This window comes from Chaetodon trifascialis, chromosome 18 (genome assembly GCF_039877785.1).
Source record: "Chaetodon trifascialis isolate fChaTrf1 chromosome 18, fChaTrf1.hap1, whole genome shotgun sequence".
Classification (NCBI taxonomy): Eukaryota; Metazoa; Chordata; class Actinopteri; order Chaetodontiformes; family Chaetodontidae; genus Chaetodon; species Chaetodon trifascialis.
This window is the reverse complement of record NC_092073.1, coordinates 19,705,965-19,724,328: the sequence shown is the minus strand read 5'-3', so window position 1 is coordinate 19,724,328 and position 18,364 is coordinate 19,705,965. Positions and strand designations below refer to the sequence as shown.

At 42.7% G+C, this 18,364-nt stretch overlaps 1 protein-coding gene across 1 annotated transcript; it reads left to right on the top strand.

Annotated features, from left to right (window-relative positions):
* The first annotated feature begins 121 nt into the window (after window positions 1-121).
* gad2 (glutamate decarboxylase 2) lies at window positions 122-16,443 on the top strand. Its single transcript, XM_070985566.1, has 16 exons — window positions 122-1,007; window positions 1,304-1,366; window positions 1,515-1,661; window positions 2,361-2,594; window positions 3,866-3,956; window positions 4,829-4,941; window positions 5,450-5,565; window positions 5,916-5,995; window positions 6,935-6,989; window positions 7,129-7,245; window positions 8,729-8,793; window positions 8,879-8,957; window positions 9,105-9,254; window positions 9,694-9,801; window positions 11,562-11,651; window positions 14,450-16,443. Exons 1-16 carry the CDS (start codon window positions 932-934, stop codon window positions 14,621-14,623), a joined length of 1,758 nt encoding a protein of 585 aa, XP_070841667.1. The 5' UTR covers window positions 122-931; the 3' UTR covers window positions 14,624-16,443.
* Window positions 16,444-18,364: the final 1,921 nt, after the last annotated feature.

The following is an 18,364-nucleotide window of genomic DNA, read 5'->3' as shown; positions in this document are numbered from 1 at the left end:
TTGCCCGGATATGTGCAAAAAAAAAGACCCAAATGCGCACCAGAAAAGGAGCTGTGGAAAATACTTTCCTTGAAACAACTACAGCAGGTGAGGAAGTAACGAGTATCCAGATAAATACTTTAGGAGTAACGAGCCGCAGCGCTGAGAGGACAGAGAGGAACCCGTGCGCACTTTGCGTATTGGAACCAAGCGTTCCCTCCACCGGAGGCGGGCAATTAGAGCCGCCGTCTCTGAGAAGTAGACCCGCAGCTGCTGGGCGGATGAATTAGCTGGCATTCAGTGTCTGTGCGGACGGTGGGTTCAGCACGCAGGGGACCGAGTGTCGGGGATGTATGGAGTCACGACGCACGACGCAGCGCTGCTCGTCATGACTTGAAGTGAATCACGATGGGATTTCTGTGGTGACGTGAAATTTAGGTTAGATGCAATTAGGCATGGCTTCTGCGCTGCGTATTTACCAGCAGCTGCGGCATTCAGCTGCTCCCTGAAACCACCTTTCTTCACTTTTTAGCTTTTGTTTTATTTTATTTTTTTAATTTGGAAATTCAGCAAATTTCCAGCCAAGGAGAGACATTTCACCGCGCCCCAACTTCCTCCTGCGCCGCATTCCCAATGAAGTGACTGAGTGAAGTCAGTGAGGTGTTTGCGGATTTCTGTGGGATCACGCTGCTTCTATCCATCGTGCACCTGTGGACGCCTGCAGAAAGAGCACCGTGGACGCCTTGTGTGCTTCTTTCCCCCCCCCACCCACCCTTACGTTTAAATTTCTAGGGGCTTTCTTGCGGCATAAAGCGTCTCTCGGATGCACGGCTGGATTGCCGGCAGTCGGAGAGGTCTGGTCAGATTCAGCACCACATTAGCTTTGAACAGCTCCGGGTGGATGGGCTCCGTCGGTCTCCGTGTCTCCTGCAGCTCCTAACTACCGGCAACAATGGCATCACACGGTTTCTGGTCTCTTGGCGGAGATAATGCGGGGGCCAACGCCGGCAGTCAGAGCCCCAGTACGCGTGAGTGGCTTTTTGTCTTCAAACCGGCTCTGACGGACAGGGCGCAGCACTGATTCCAGCGCATTGTCTCAAACCAGTACGCCGCATTTGGTGCTCCAACCAAACAGGCCTGCTGTGTTTATAGTCGACACATCTGCTTTTCACACCTTCTCCTTTTTCCGTCTGTCACCCTGCAGGATGCAAGAATTTTATCTAAGGGCTCTTTTTGCCACAACTTGCATGGCGCTTCTTGTGTCTGGGCTATCTTAAAGTTGGACCTGAAGCTCCTTATTTGATTTATCCCTTCTCTCTTCCAGCCAGGGCTTGGTGCCAAGCGGCGGCCCAGAAATTTTCCGGAGGAATTGGATCGAAATTATATGGTATGTTGGTTCACAGCGGAGGGAGTGTGGGGGGTGGGTGGGAGGGAGGGGAGCGAGCAACGCGCCCCGTTATTTCCATCATTATATTTACGGCCTTGTCGGCGGGGTAATAAAAATATCTCACTGGCTGTTCTGTGGTGTCCAAAAGCGCTGCTCAATGTCGGGGAAGTGGAGAAACCCGCCGATCCGGCCGCCAAGCAGCCGCCACAGAGGGAGGCTGCAGGCACCTGCGGCTGCAACAAATCCTGCAACTGCACCAAAGCTGCTGTGGTCTTCTCCGACCTCTATTCAACAGGTACACGAGCAATGCTGTAAACCTGGATTTGTGAAGCTGTCTGCCTCTCATCGAGTCACAGCTCGGCCTTGCTTTGGATTCTGCTCATTTATTCAGTGTAAAAATACAGAAATTCGGTATTTTTGTATTGCAAGTGCAGTCACCCTTTTTTAAAATAGCAGGAAAACACATGAATATATGGATTCATTGCATTTGAATTTTTGCAAATCGACTTTATAAAATCAATAATCTTCATTTAAATGCTATTTTTATTGACCTTCTGAGAGATGATCCGCTTTTATTCTTTGTTCCCACCGTCAGTACATCACATGAAAAATTCAGTTAAAGCAAATGACACAACACGGATCAACATGGATCAAATAAATCAGCATCTGTATCTTCACGTGTAGATTTAACATCTGCAGCGTTCAGTGAGTTCTTTTGAGCATTTTTTTTTGCAGTGCTGGACTATTTGTGGAGAGGTCACCTTCAGCACAGTCTGAGCTTTGAGCTGCTGCACGTGACAGAAAACATAAACTTCAGTTTTTAAACCTGTAAACATAATTAAATTAGATTTATTATTAGCATTATTATGGGCCTAAATGGAGTAATTTCACAGTAATATTCCACGTGTGCTCCCAGTTTAAAGGCCTGCACAGATTCATCCTTCCGAATCGCACAAGCATCAATGACAAAATGTTTTGGGGTTTTTCTTTGCAGACCTGTTACCTGCCATGGACGGTGACACCAAAACAATGACCTTCCTGCAGGAGGTTGTGGATATTTTGCTGGCCTACATCGTGGAGTCTTTCGACCGGGAAACGAAAGTGATTGATTTTCATTATCCGAACGAGCTGCTTCAGATGAACAACTGGGAGCTGCAGGACGAGCCCGCGACCCTGGACGACATCCTGATCAGCTGTCGCGCGACTCTCAAATACGCCATCAAGACAGGTAGGCCTCACCTTGAACGGCAGATAAATAACCTGCTTATTTCTGACCTTTCAAATATGAGAAAACAAATTCAGTTTGTCACGTCAGGAAATATTCCCCGCTTTTTTACACGTGTGTGTAGGCCTAATTTCTGTCTGGAAATTTAATAATCTTAAAAAAATCAGTACGATTAAAAGAAATGATCTTAATGAAACATTAAGACATTAAGAACATACATTAAAATGTATTATAACACAGAAAAAGCCTGTTAGAAAGACAGTAATTATTATTATTGTTGTTGTTGTTATAATACAAGTCAGCAAATTTAGCAGATTTTTAAATGAATGTTTTAAAAGCAGACTACAAAAATCAAACCCAATAAAATAAAATAAAACAGATAAAAGATGTCCTCGTTTTCCTCCTCCTGTCCACCAGACCGATAAATGCAGTGACGCAGTAAATCTGGTTCACCAAGTGGGAGATAATAGGCTAATAACAGGATTCACAGGCCAAAGTCATTATTCTGTCCTGAGTGACACCCGCGGGACGGATTCACAGCCGCAGAAAAACAAATGCACGTCTGCTTTTTGGAGATCTTTGCTTGAGCCTCCAGTTTTAGCCTTTACATCAGTTTACACGCAGGTGAGAACTGCTTTATAACACACTCTAGTGCAGCTGTAAGCACATATAAGCACATTTTAAGTGATTATTAATGTACAGTATCCGTTTATTATTCTCCCATGAAGACATATTTAATATGTCTTTTGTTATATTGTCATTCATTGTCTGCGCAGCATCATCCAAACTTATCTGCCCCCCAAAAGCTGTTATAATATGTTAGAAGTCATTCATTACAGAAAATGTTTATATTCTGTTTATAAATGCTGATTTTGGGGGTTAAACTAAATGTGTTTGTAATATGAAATCAGGGAAAACTCAAATCCAACAAATCCGACCCTTTTTTTTTTTTTTAGGAAACATCGTCATTGTGGAAGTGTGTGATGGAGCCTGTGTTAGAAAACAAAGGTGGAAAAACTCAATTTGGGTGTTTTTACACCCAAAACGCCTCCACTGCGCGCGCAGCACCAAATGTTTTCATTATTTCTCAAGATGATTTAAAATGCCCCTGCAGCAGCATGTGTAACCCTCAATTAAAGCATTTAGGAGATGAGAGTTTCCGCGCTTTTCCGCACCGGCTCAGCACAGACGGCGTGTCTGAGTCCTCCTGACGGCGGATGAAATGTTGAAATTGCAGCCACCTCACAGCCTTCCCCTCTCCTCTCTCCGTTCAGCCCACCCCAGGTACTTCAATCAGCTCTCCACAGGATTAGACATGGTCGGACTGGCAGCCGATTGGCTCACATCCACCGCCAACACCAACATGTGAGTACGCGGCCTGTGCGCTTCGTCGTGATTTTAAATGCTGATAATGACAACGAATTCCATTTCCGGTCCATCCGCGTGCGTCTGCACCGGCTGATAGCAGCTTTTTTTTTTTTTTTTTTTTTTTCACTCAATCACTGCAAATGAAAAGGGTGAAATGAAAGACAGACCCCCCCCCCCCCCCCCCCCCCACTTCACTCCCCCTTTTGCACCCCTCCCACCTCCGCCTTTTATCCCTCCCCCTCACCTCCGATCCCCACGGGGATTCAAGGGGAGAAAATGAGCTCCGAAATTAAATTCAGACTAATCTGAAGCTAATTTTGGCGCGCGCGTGTGTTTTTGGGTTGATAACTCTGCAGGAGTCAGCCCCGGCGCCACAGAGGAAGGCTGCTGTCGACGCTGCGTCTGCAGCAAATGCATCATGTGCTAATAGAAAAATATGGCACTCCTCAGCATGAAGCTTGATGAATATGAGAGAATGATGTGCAACAAAGAGCACATTTCAATCAATGAAACGTATCCTGGGATGTGGAGGAAGAAATCCAGAGAACAGTTCATTTTCATGTGGATGCTGGTACATTTTGTTCCAAAGCATCGCTGCAAATTAAGATCTATTCGCTGCTTCAGAAATAAAGCCGAAACCTGTAAAATCAATAATTATCCAACATCACACAAAATTTTGTTTTCCATCCCTCATGAGTTCTTTAGTGTTTTATCCTACAGAGAGCCAGATTTCATGCCTCAGTATGTTCTGAAACAGCCAAACGGCGGAGGAAAAAAATAGTCCGTTACCTAGTTGTTTTTCGGTGATTTTGGTTTTGGCACATTGTGCGTCACCTGCGCCACGTGATGATGCCCCTCGTGTCACGCAGGTTCACCTATGAGGTGGCTCCAGTCTTCGTGCTGCTGGAGTACGTCACCCTGAAGAAGATGAGGGACATCATTGGCTGGCCGGACGGGCGCGGGGATGGCATCTTCTCACCTGGTACGTGCGCGAGGCGACGCCAAAGCCCACCACCCCTCTGCCTCGCCGAGAATGGAACTGCCTGCGTGTGTGTGTGTGTGTGTGTGTGTGTGTGTGTGTGTGTGCTGTGCTGTAATGTGTCAATTTGCATTCTGATGATATAAATGGAACTCGCTTCAAAGCTAATTACCATAAAATCATTTTCATTTTCTAACTGAAGCCCCCCCCCCCCCACCCGCCCGCCCCCGCCCTCCAATCTTTAATTTCTCCCATGCATTTCTGTTTGACTCATTGGAAAACTTCCTGACAAAGACCGTGATTGGCTCTGACACTGTGGCCTGTGGTTTCGGATGCTGGATGTGCTCTTGATACGCTGTAAACAAACTTTTTTGTCGTTGTTTCATCAGTTTAAACCAACATTTTATGACTCTGTTCCGCTTTGTGTCAGTTTGAGCCCCTCCATCACTCCCATGAGACTCCACGAGGCTGTGATGTGCACTGACACTGCACTGCCCTCTCCGTCCTCTAGGTGGTGCTATTTCTAACATGTATGCCATGCTGCTTGCCCGCTTCAAGATGTTCCCTGAAGTGAAGGAGAAAGGAATGTCATCTGTTCCCAGACTGGTGGCCTTCACATCTGAACACGTAGGCCTTTATGTTTCACTTCAGCCGCACTGTCCGTATGTGTCTTATTGCATCGAATGATGAGCAGTGATCACATTTCCTTTAAATCATTTTGCTCATGAGCTGTGGCTTGATGTGTGTTTTTAAAGTGTCAGAAGGACACGAGGTGACTGGTGTGTCTGTCAAATTATGTGTCACCTCCTTCGTCTTTAAAGGACTTTTCAAAGATGCTGTGAGGGGAAAAAAACATTAAATAACACGCTAACCTTTCAGCATCATATATATTTATATCTCCAGCTTTTCTCCCTCCTTCCTGTGATCTGCTGTGTGGTCAGTTAAACACGATCTCTTTCATTTCTGTTATCTTTCAGAGCCATTTTTCAATCAAAAAAGGTGCAGCGGCTCTTGGCATCGGGACTGAAAGTGTGATCTGCATCAAAGCAGATGAAAGGTAAAATACCAGAAAGTCAAAGTATAAGTTCCTGTGGCAGAAAGTCACTAAGTAGCTTTACTCAAATACTGTGCTCAAGCACAGTTTTGAGGTACTGTCATATGTCCATTTTCTGCTTCCTTCATTTCAGAGGGGAATACTGTACTTTTACTTCACTACATTTATCTGACATCTAATGAGGTTTGACCTAAAATAACATCAGAATCAGAATCAGCTTTACTGGTATGAACAATGAGCTAAGTAGTGCAAAAATATGAAAGAAATAATGAACAATATACACAAAGAAACTGACCACGTGCAGCTATTTGTGGTGACACTGACACGTGAGAAGCTTCTAAATTAAAGCTCACAGCAGTAGTTTCAAACTTTCCCATTTATCGTCTCACAACCGCTCAGATTTTTGTGACCCTTCGTTGGGCCCGACCCCGAGGTTGGGAACCGCTGGAAGCTAGCTCCACCCTGAACAGTAACAGTAAAATGCTGCACTGATGCATCCATGCACAGTAATATATCGAACACAGGAGCCATTTTTTCCAGAATGAACTTTACCTTTGATGCTTTAAAGACATTTCGTTGATGACGTTTAAAGGTCCAGTGAGTAGGATGAATATTGGATATAACTGTGGGTCCTCTTCAGTGGAGTCCGCCATGTTTCTACAGTAGCCCAGAATGGACAAACCAAACACTGGCTTCTTGAGAGCACTTTTCACTTCTGTTCTGAGGGGTATTTGCTTGCTTGCAATCTGCAATCTGACCTCTAGATGCCACCAAATCCTTCACACTGAGCCTTTAAGTAGGATTTCTAATACAGGACTTATAATGTTTTCACATTTTTGAGTTGGTGCTCTCATAAAAGTGAACAATCTGAATACTTTTTCCACCACTGAAGACTTCACAAACAACTGGAGAAGCAGCTAAGGTTGTTTTTTTTCTTTGCAGTGGTAAAATGATCCCAGCTGACCTTGAGAGGAGAATAGTGGAGGCCAAGCAGAAGGTAATGTGATACTCATTTATAACACAGTTAGAAATCCTGTAGACAGATACGAAGATGAGGGAAAACTTTGGAAACATATTAGCCTTGCTCTATCTGTAGCTGCTTTGCTGTATGCTTTGCTTCGTTTGTGCCTTTGCAGGGTTTTGTACCTTTCTTTGTCAGCGCAACAGCTGGAACAACGGTGTACGGAGCCTTTGACCCTCTCATTGCCATTTCTGACATCTGCAAAAAGTACAACGTCTGGATGCACGTGGATGTGAGTAACACAAACGGAGCTTTTGCATGAAATCTGAAGGCCGCTGACTGCAGCAGCAGCTCCTGCTGCCTCTTTCAAAACACTGTTATACCGAAAAGATGAGTGATGCACAATATCCATCCACAGTGGGGATTTTTAGAAGGAATGCATAAAAATACAGAGCTCACCAGTGAGTTTGACAAATCTATTATGTCTGTCTGGCCTCTAACTGCTTGCGGTTGACCCAGATAGGAGCCAGCCATTTCCTATCTTACACTGGGGATTAGAAAAACTGGAACAGAGGCTGTAAATCATCTCCTCCTCTGACTTTGCCATCATGGGCCCTCTCACTGAAGGAGCTCTATCTATTAATGAAGGTGATTTAGTCCTGACAGGGGGACACCTCTATTAAGAGACATGAATGGTCTTATCTATCATCCCTCAACTGGCAAGAGATGGGAAAACATCCAGCTGTGGGCTGGTGGACTGTTTGCTTCGGTGGCTGCAGCTCCTTGTGAAATAAGTGTGTTTGGTGGCGCTTTTTTCTGAGATACAGACTGACATTCAGGCCAGATGTTTAAAGATAGCCAATCATCAGTACCTTTACTTGTGACAAAGGATAAAGCATTTCTCCTCACAATCTATTCCTCTGAAGGTAGAAAAGCTTCTTTCAAATGAAGAAATTAGACCATCGTGCAAAACTCCTCAATAGTGCAGCAATCCACAATCAGTTTCATTAACGACTGATTTGCCAATTATTTTCTTGATTAATTGTCTGGTTTATCAGAAAATAGTCAGAAATGCCCACTGCAGTTTCCAGAGAAGCTGGAACTAGATCATGTTTGCTTGAAAAATAATTTTAACGAGTAATTAACAAATTAGCTGCCAATTATTTTCCTCTCAATCAGCAAATCTATTAATCAACTAATTGTTTCAGCTCCAGGGAAAAATAGATTTTGGTGTGCATCCCTGTAAGACGAGAAAAAATGTGCGCAGGTTAGAAGAAAGTTTCAATGCAGAGAGTTTTATGGAAAACAGCATAACCTGTTCATGTCATGTGTTTATAGAAGGAATCAGCACTGGTCAGGCTATAGCTAACAGTGGATTCAGTAAAGCACCTTATTATTCTTTATTCTCTAACCTTGTTTGCTCAGAATTTGTTGTCCTTCTTCTTTGCTGTATGTTTATTCCTGTGCTAGCACACTGAGAGCAGTCAAATTCCTCGTATGCGATGACTTTCACTCCCTAGTAGGCAGCAAAGCTCTAAAAACCCTGGATCCTACATTTCCCACAGTTGATATTATCTGCTGTTAGATCGTCCACATCTGGTAAATGCACATCACATCTGTCAAACTCGAGCTCCTCCTGAGCAGCAGAACACTTCATACAACTGCAGGCTGGGTAGTCTATAAAATCAGTGTCCCTTTGATAAAATGTTGGACTTGGATGTGAGGCTAGAAGTTGCAGTGTCACATGTCTGAGTGTCCTCTGTGTGTCCTGTCAGGGTGCGTGGGGAGGAAGTCTCCTCATGTCCCGGAGACACAGGTGGAAGCTGGACGGAGTTGAGAGGCAAGTGACGTTTTTTTGGACTTGAACGCAAACTGACAAGAGCTGACGAGCTCATGATGCACGGTGGCTGTTTTGTTCATTTCAGGGCCAACTCGGTAACATGGAACCCACACAAGATGATGTCGGTGCCTCTGCAGTGTTCAGCCCTGCTGGTCAGAGAGGAGGTGCGTCTCATCCCATCGAAACAAATCTCACTGTCGCATCTCATTATCAGAAATTTTCAGATTGACCATATTTGGAGATACGTGTTAACTGGACAGGAAGGGTATAATCTACCACTGATTCTAAACATCGTGGATCTGGTTTCACAGGGTCTGATGCAGAACTGCAACCAGATGCACGCCTGCTACCTGTTCCAGCAGGACAAACACTACGACCTGTCCTACGACACCGGAGACAAAGCGCTGCAGTGTGGACGCCACGTGGACATCTTCAAGCTGTGGCTCATGTGGAGAGCAAAGGTGAGGAGGCGCTAACAGGGGAACGAGCTCTCCTGCTCGTATTATTCATGCAGTTCTTTGAAACGGGGGCTGATTTTGTGAAGGTAGTTGGGTTTCGTGGTGAAAGACATCCTGGATGATGGTCTCAGGGATGTTTTTTAACCAAAACGATTCACGGGAAACAACATGGAAAACTTGATTGGAGTCAAACTGCCATAAATCAATCCCTTATGTTGTCTTCTATTCAAGTCTTGAATATGTAGGCTCCAATAGATGTTCCCATACTTCCTTTGAGTAACACTACAGATGTATTAGTGTAAAGAAACGGAATAAAATGCACATTTTTGGATATTTTCTGTCCTCATTTGTGCCTGCCCAAATACCCGAAGTTTTCCAATAATCACAAATTATTCTGTCGTCTAAATAAACGTTTTGAAACTAACAATGTTTCCGTTGGCAGGGCACCATTGGGTTCGAGGCTCAGATTGACAAGTGCTTGGAGCTGTCAGAGTACCTCTACAACAAGATCAAAGACAGAGAAGGATACGAGATGGTGTTTGATGGCAAAGTATGTCCGCATTCAGCTTACTCTCTCCACAGGCATAATTCATCCACTGCCATATAATCAGAGAAAAGTAGCTAACATTAGCGCGCTTGCTTCTTTTACCTCAGTGTATTCAGTGTCATTATGGGTGACTTGATTGGCACGCTGTGTGCTCTGGCTTTGTGTTGGATGAATGCCATTTTTACCTCTAGCTGCCAGTATAATGTGCTGCTATTATGTTTAATGAATAGCATAACGGCCTGTAATTGCTCATATGCATGTGAATAGCATGGGGTCTGAAATATCCTCAACCGAGCAAAGCTGCAACAGCGCAAACATACGCGGGTATGATGGGGTTATTAAGCTAAAAAGTCTTTTATAAAAGCAGTGCTTGGACACCCGGAGTCATTTATAGTGAAAGCTCTTTAATGTTCCAAGGCTTATTGTTTTCCTGCTGAACCACAAAAGGCTAAGAGCATCATAACCCAGAGGGTGATGGGAAAAAGCCAAGTCCTCTGGGCATCGGCCCAGGTGTTCACTTGTCTGTGCCTCCCATTGAGCCATTACATCAATCTGATGTTGAATATACTACCGCTGAGGCAGCCCGGCTGTATAAATGAGGCTGGTGTGCATGGCTAGTCAGCTGTTGGTAATGAATGCTTTTCCACTCGCATGCAGGCAGGAAGGGCCGGTTGCTCCGGCGGGGCTTCAGATTCCAAAAAATAGAGCTGTGTGGGGCTTTCAGACAGATAGAGCATCTGAGAAGGAGGCAGGATACCTCTCTAATGCTGGGGACGCCTAATGGATTTCCTTTTTGAGCTGAACAGAATCTGCTCGGGCCTGGTGAAATGGATGGGCTACAACTACTTTCACCACTTTTTATTTTGAGGTATCGGTAGGATTTCAGGCAAGGATGGTGGTTATTATGTGTGTATGTACAGTATGTGGATGCAGTTGTAGTTATATGTGTAGTGTTTGTTATTAATCCATATATTAATAATCAGACTTTTCAGAATTAAATTGATGTTAATATTTATTAACTGTCATTCACTGATTTCGTGCTAATGTTAGTTTTTAATTCCAATGTGGTTAAAACCATTTAAGCCACTACGTGACGTGGATGTTCACATAATTATAGCATCCACTAAATTATTCTGATGGCCTAAACCTTCATTAATTATTATTTTTAAATTAATGTATTAATTTATTTGCTGCTTGAGGGCACATCAACAAGCTGTGCAGATCAATCTTATATCACCTTAACAGGATGCTAAACTCCTTGCTTGATGCTAACTTTGTCTGTGCCAGTCTATCGCTGACTGCTAGGCAGGGAGTGTACAGTGGGTTTATGAAAGCTTTTTTTAGCTGGAAAAAGCTGCTTGCTAAAATGACTGTGATGAGAGAGGCAAGACTTAATCAAAAACAGTAAAGTTTGGGGCCATAGAACCAAAACAATGAGCTGAAAGGTGCAAAAACGCTCCAAAAAACTGAGAGTAATAATTCTCTGTGTGTTTACTATTTGAAGCATTTCCTTTTGCATTACACATAGTTATTAGATTAATTATTAATATAAAACTATTGATTAGAGCAGCTTTAAATGTACAGCTAATATACTTTTAAGTGTCTTCAATCATTAAATCACTAAAGTCACAAAGTTATATGATAGCTTACTTTCAGTCGTTAATACTGAATTATTTCCCTGCTCTAAGTGAGCGTGTTTTGCCTTCACACGACTGTCGCAGCTCATTCGTCTCGTCTCTTGTCAACTCCGTGTGTTCCCACAGCCTCAGCACACCAACGTCTGCTTCTGGTACCTCCCTCCTGGGATCCGCTACATGGAGGACAAAGAGGAGAGGAAGAAACACTTGCACAAGGTGAGTGAGAGCAGATAAGAAGTGTTATACCTACAAAAACACACCTTTAATTTGCTCTGCAAGCCTGTCTTTCATATCCAGCCTGACCATCACATGTCCTCCTTATCCAGGGACAACATGGACGTCCACTTACACTCAGCATTTAAAAAAAATGAAAATACTTGTGTACTTAGTAAACGTACTCGCAGAGGACGGGTATCACAGGCCTGACTCAGAGGGAGTGAGGCTATTCAGCTAAAGTGGCGGCCATTCAGAGGATCTCGCAGCAGCAGGGGTCTACTAATTGACAATTAGGACAAACAGATGGTGTACGTGCCAGCCATGCAAAGAGCTCTCGCTTTCCCTCATCCGCCATAAATCAGTGCCATGTTTGTCATAGCACATCAACTGCTGAGATTTCCTTTGGTATGACTGAAAAAAACACCGCAGATATGCCTCACTGACACTGTTTGGCCCGCTCGCTCTTTTCCACACACTTTGACACTAAGATTGAGGGATATGACGTAATGCTGCCCGATTAGCTCGTTAAGGAAAAGTTTGAGCTGAAGGAGCTTTCCTCAGTCTCCACTTAATGACTGGAAAACTGTCAAAAGACTGATTTGACGGAAATCTGCGGCAACTGATTATTTTACAGAAAGTGCAGGCCTGCCAACTGCAGCGGGACACCTGCAACAGATTTAGACGGGATGATTGGTTATGTGATGAGAACGGCAGTACAAGCCGCAGCACTGCAGTCTGTATATACTGTAAATCCAGCGGTGGACGAGGTATGCAGATCCCTTATTCAAATAAAAGCAGAAATACCACAACGTTAAAATACTGTTACAAGTAAAAGTCCTCACAATGCTTTCGAAGTGTTAATTTATGGAGCCTTCAAGCCCCCAAAAGATGATTATTTCTTGTTTTTGTTATCTTATGCACAAGGTAATAATTTGTACATGCATGTTAATATCATGTGTAGTGTATCTGAGGCTTTAACAATGCATCATATTCAATGTTGACTATATATTTTGTATATAAAATCAAAGTAACAATAGCAATTAAATAAATGTAGTGAAGTAAAAACTACAATATTTCCCTCTAAATGTAGTTGTAGCTCTAAAGGAGCATAAATTGGAGATACATAAGTACCTCAAAATCGTAGTACAGTAGATGAGTAAATGTACTTTCCATGCCTGTACTTGTAGAAGTCAAAGCGGAGCCAGCTGTGTTTGCTTGAGGAGTTTTAGAAGTCTGTTTTAATTTTTCAACTTAATGCCTCCAGATTTATTGAAATTTTACTGTATTATGCTGGACCTCCAGGGTACTGTATATGAGTCACGGTTAACTTAAGCCCTTAAGCTGTAACTGCAGCAACTGTCGCCTCGAATTATGGATCCCATCCTTAAATTGATTACGCTGCCCTACAATGGGTGAAGTAAAGCATCTACATATACTGGGTCAAAACTGAGTTACAGTATAACCTCTACAGCAGCCTATCTGACTTTCTGACATCTGTTTACTGTATAAAAAAATTAGCCAAACCACAGCTTTTTAAATTTGCAGTAATGACAAAACAGACCCCCAAACTAAGCCGAAGCTTATCTGTATTTTAGCTGTCACCACACTTACTGCACCCTCAGCCATGGATAGCTAACAACTAACAGCTAACAGCTAACATAAGAGGGCTACATCAAGTGAAAGCTAACTTGCGAGCGACAGCTAGCTTGCAAGAGCTTGCTGCAGCTAGCCTTTGCTAAAGCTAAGTTTAGTCACTGATTTTCGTTCATTTTGATGAGCTGACACGTATTCAGCTTATTCTTCAACATTATTAAAAAAGGCAGCAGCTAAATCAGTGGAGAAGAAAACAGCCAAACTCCTGCTAACGGTAGCTAGCTTAGCGGACACTTTAGCTTAGCGGACCTCAGCTTCTTTAGTGAATTCATGTGATTTGGTGGTTATGCTGCCTTTAATATACATACTTATATGGACAAAATTAAGTTGATTTATTATATGGATTTCTTAACAGGAGTCTGACAGACGGGAACTTCATAATCAGCCTAAAAAGACATAAAATGATAGAATTGCAAACTTCCTTTTACAGTTTGCTATCCATCCTGAAAACGCCAAATGATTTTTTTCTGAACTTCATTTCCATGGGGCAGCATGAATCACAAAACTGCCCCAAGATTGGAAATTTCTCATTTATAACTGTCTTTTTTTGACAGGTCCTACAATATTTACAAAAATGGCAAGCACTCGCCCTGACATGATACTTCAGAGACACATTTCTTGATATATTTTTCCTCAGTAAAGTCTTGTAATAGTTTGGTGTTGGTGTGAGTTTCCAACTTGTAATTGAATCTGCCACAGCTCATCACAGCACAGAATCCACACCGCCACCGAGACCCAGCAGAGCACAAAATAACTGACTGTCACTGCTTTACTCTCGGAGATAACCTCTCAACTCGGCGGCAGCAGCAGTCAGAGTGTTGTGGTGAACCCTGCCGGTGTCAGATTTAGCTGTCACACTGCTGGGAGATAATGAACTACATGGACCTGGATCTGAGGAGTCTGAGGAGGAAACTTGTTTAGCTGCTGAGAAAGAAAACAAAAAAGGAAATTCAGAGATCTGATATACTCAAAGTTTTCCACATTTAGTTTAGAAGGAAAAACAAACTAATCTGGCATTTACGATCTTAAGAGCTGTGATGCTCAACTAATTGAATAAGCTTGTTTCAAAAAGTGAAACAGTGTGTGTACAGTAAAGGAGTTTCTCATCATCATATTCATCATGCTGTGTTTAATGGATCTTTCAGGTGGCTCCAGTGATAAAGGCCAGGATGATGGAGTACGGGACAACCATGGTCGGCTACCAGCCACAGGGGGACAAGGTCAACTTTTTCCGCATGGTGATCTCGAATCCGGCTGCTACATTTGAGGACATCGACTTTCTTATTGAGGAGATTGAACGACTCGGCCAAGATCTATAAGACTCATCTCTGCAGATCCTCCTCCACTTTCCCCCTTGACGGATGAATTGTTTGTCGTGAATGTACTGGTGAACTTTTTCTTTCCTCTCTCTTTCCTCCAAAGTCACATATTTAAGAGTATATTTGAGAAAAAAGACATACAGATATATCCATATATTATGTATTGTAGCTTTGCCGTGGACTGAATTGGTCCAGAGCCATGTAAAAGTGCTTCTGTCTGCCTTTCCTATAGTGTAGTAGATCCCGGAGTAGTGTAAGTGATGTAACTTTATATGTACTTTTTGTGATATGAAATGCTTGTGCAATAGGTGGATGAGGAAGACTTTATTTTCGAATCATTTCTCATTTGCCGAGTATGTTGTTAAGTGCCAAACGTGGTTGTGTTCTATCGTAACTTTACATTTTAAACTTCTGGTTTAAAACAAAACAAAAAAAAGCACTTCACCTTACCTCAGCTTAATCAACTGCCTCTACATCTGCACATAGTACTTCAAGCAGTGATCCTGGACAATGTTATTGTCTTGACGGGCGATGGATAGCAGTACCAGCACATGTTAAATAAGAAACCCAACCACTGGAAATATGTACAAAACAAGGCAAGGAAAGGATTTCCATCAGACACAAGAGCAAAGTCAAAGCATTTACCAAGACGTTGGTTTGTCATGCATCACTTCAGTGTTAGACAGCTTTTGATGCTAATTTAATGTTGCTTATTCTGTCTAACACTTTCTACTCTTTCTACACACGTCTTTCTAGTGTATTTAAGGCGGTAAAGGCTCGTTAAGTCCGTTTTGTTTGACGTCACCAGTCACATGCACATATCGCAGTGGGAACCATGTCCAACCAGGCTGTATATTTAGCTGTGCTGAGTGCGCTTTACATCCTATAATGATGATCTATAATGAGAATAACCAACACTTCAGAGGTAAAGTTATAACCCTTAAGATTTTCTTTATATCAAACCCCATTTTTACTGCAACTGATGGTCAACATTTGCCTTTCATTGCCTCTGTTTATGTTAATTTTAATTGTTAGTGGCGGAGTTCGTCTTCACTATTTGCAAATTCTGATAACATGAAGCATGACGTTTGTTTCTGGCGCTCCAAAAAACAGTTGTTTTTTTGGTAATGATTGTGTCTCGAAAAAGTGGTGCCCAGACCCACAAGGGCCACCAAAGCCTGGATGTCAACTGGTTTTGATTGAATGCTAATTAGCCGCACTAAAGAGCGACATCAAGGAGCCCTGCATTGTTAGCTAATCTTTGCTCGTAAAGGCACAAGCAGATTTTCGCCCCATGGTCCTCAGATGGATGCTTCTTTACGCATCACATGACCTGCAGTACCGACTGTGGCCACTGCTCCAAAATCTCGCTGCAGACCAGCATTGTTCGTGGTCATTTTTGAATCTGTGTGAAATTTTCAGGATTATAAGTTTGATGCAAACCTCTCGTCCACAGTACGGTAATGAGAGGGGCTTTCTGTCAGCGGTGGGTTTGGATGAGCGCTTAACGAAAGATCAAGGATCTAAGAAGCTGGGAAAGATGCAATAATGGTGTTTTGTCCGAATATGGGAACTTCACCAGATTTGCAGCTACTGTATACCTGACATCACTTGCACTAAATCATTGAGGGAGGACGAGCATCCCTTTGCATTGCAACTGAGATTTCTTCTTTATTCATTCACAAGCAATATTCGAGTATGGGTCCAATCTAAATACCCTGCAAAAGTCAAAAGAAACAGTGAATTCAAGTGTACAATAGTTAAGGATAATCAAGTTTCCTACTGCCCGCAGTAGTTAGCAAAAAAAAACAAACTAAAAACACGCTTATTGTAGACAGGTTAGTTGATGGGATGTGAACCCTGATTTAACGAGCAGAGGTTCTGTAGCAATTTCATTAGAACAAGTTAGAAAAGCACAATTTGCTCAACATGGTCAGTGTACAATCACTTTTGATCATAGATTGTAAATAGTATTTCAAGATGTCCTAAGTACATATCTTTGTGTATACATAAGTGTATATAAGACGTATAACCAGAGACTATTTGTGAGGTAAAGTTATTCATATTTTCTCTATCTCCGATATAGATTACCTGTATTTTCATCTTGTTAGTCCAAAAGGCTTTTTTCTTGTGTGTACGTACGTCAGATACTTGACTTGGTTTGTGACTCCTCTAGCTATTTCAAAGAAAATGTGTTTCAGGGACTGGCTTTAAAGAAACCGACAGATTTCACCTTGAAATACTTCCGAGTCTGGCTCAGAGACTCCGGTGTTTGGATTTTAAATGAATATGCAAAGCCATTTTGACTCTGAAGCACAGTGTTTTTTGTGCACAAGTGATACTTGACAGTATGTGCCAATGTGTACCTTAGTGTGTTTGTAACTGTGTTGCCTTAGTATAAATTTGCCAGTATTGTCTAGTTTCCCTCCGAAAGGGAGGTTGTGCACTTTAGAGTATACACATGACCTAATAACGTGCAATGTCCAATGGTTGTTCATAAGTTGATGTTAAAAAAGAAATTACTCAAAAATGTAACTTAAGCTCTTTGGTCTGAATGTGTCATGAATCAAGGGTCTGTTGGAAATGAAAACATTTCGTTCGTTTGCAGTTTGTAGAAATTATGAAGCTTCTTGTTTGACTGCCCCACGTCCCGACAGAGAGTTTGAAACGCCATTTCAATGCTTTGGTCCTGATTCTGTTCTTTTCCCGGATTAAAACTGGCACACACACTGTGACACAGACAACATCAGATATAATACAGCGACAAAGGAATCTCACTGTGGTAGTCCTGGAAAGCCTGACATTTTGTTTCTCTTGCTGCTGCTGCTAGACTTGCTTCCTTTGCACGTGCATGCAATGCCTTGCCTATCCAGCTTGTTTGATATATATATACCTATTTATATACATATATACAGTACGTGTAGCTCCTGTAATTAGCTTTAGTGTCCCATGTATAGCTTAGCCTGTAGATTAGTGCACTGTCGCTCTAGCCTTTACATGTGATCTCTGTGTCTTGGGCTTCCTGTAAAGTTTCTCCGTGCCGCAAGCATGCTAACCTGGCCTAGCATTGTACTCTTCTCCGCGCTTGATCTATCTCTATCCTCTGTCTTTCTCTTCTGCTTGAAGACTGTCGCAGCTCAGAATATAGAGTATTATATCTATATGTGTAGTCCCTCAGCATGTCTCTGAAAGCTCTTCTCTGCTCTGCACCTGTAACCACCTTTTTCTCTCTTTCTCTTCCGCTTCGCCCTCTGGTAGCAGTGACAACGTATCCTCGCGCTTTCCTCTCTCGTTTCTTGGCTACCCGCTGTCGTTCTGTTTGTGCGTCTGAGGCGGTATGTTGACTCGTGTCATGGTGCCACTGCGTCGCCGTCTCTGAGTTCGTTTCACCTTGACTCTGCGGGATGTGCGAGGGACAGGATTTAGATTTGATTGTCCAAATACTTGTCCAGTGCAGGTGTTGTTAGCCTTCACCACAGAAAAAAATAGACCCTGTTTGTTTGTTTGTTTGTTTGTTTTTTGCTTACAGGACACATTGTTTGTTTAGGAGACCAATTAAAATCCCTAGTGCTCAGAGCGAGGTTCATTTTCACTAAATATGGTGCAATTTTGAATCATGTATTCCGCAAACTGATGTGCTAGCTTCTCTCAAACATTCATTTGTCCTGAACTATATGTTACTATTGGCAAAATATAAATAAATATTGTCAAAACAAAGACTTTGGAATCTCCTTTTTTCTC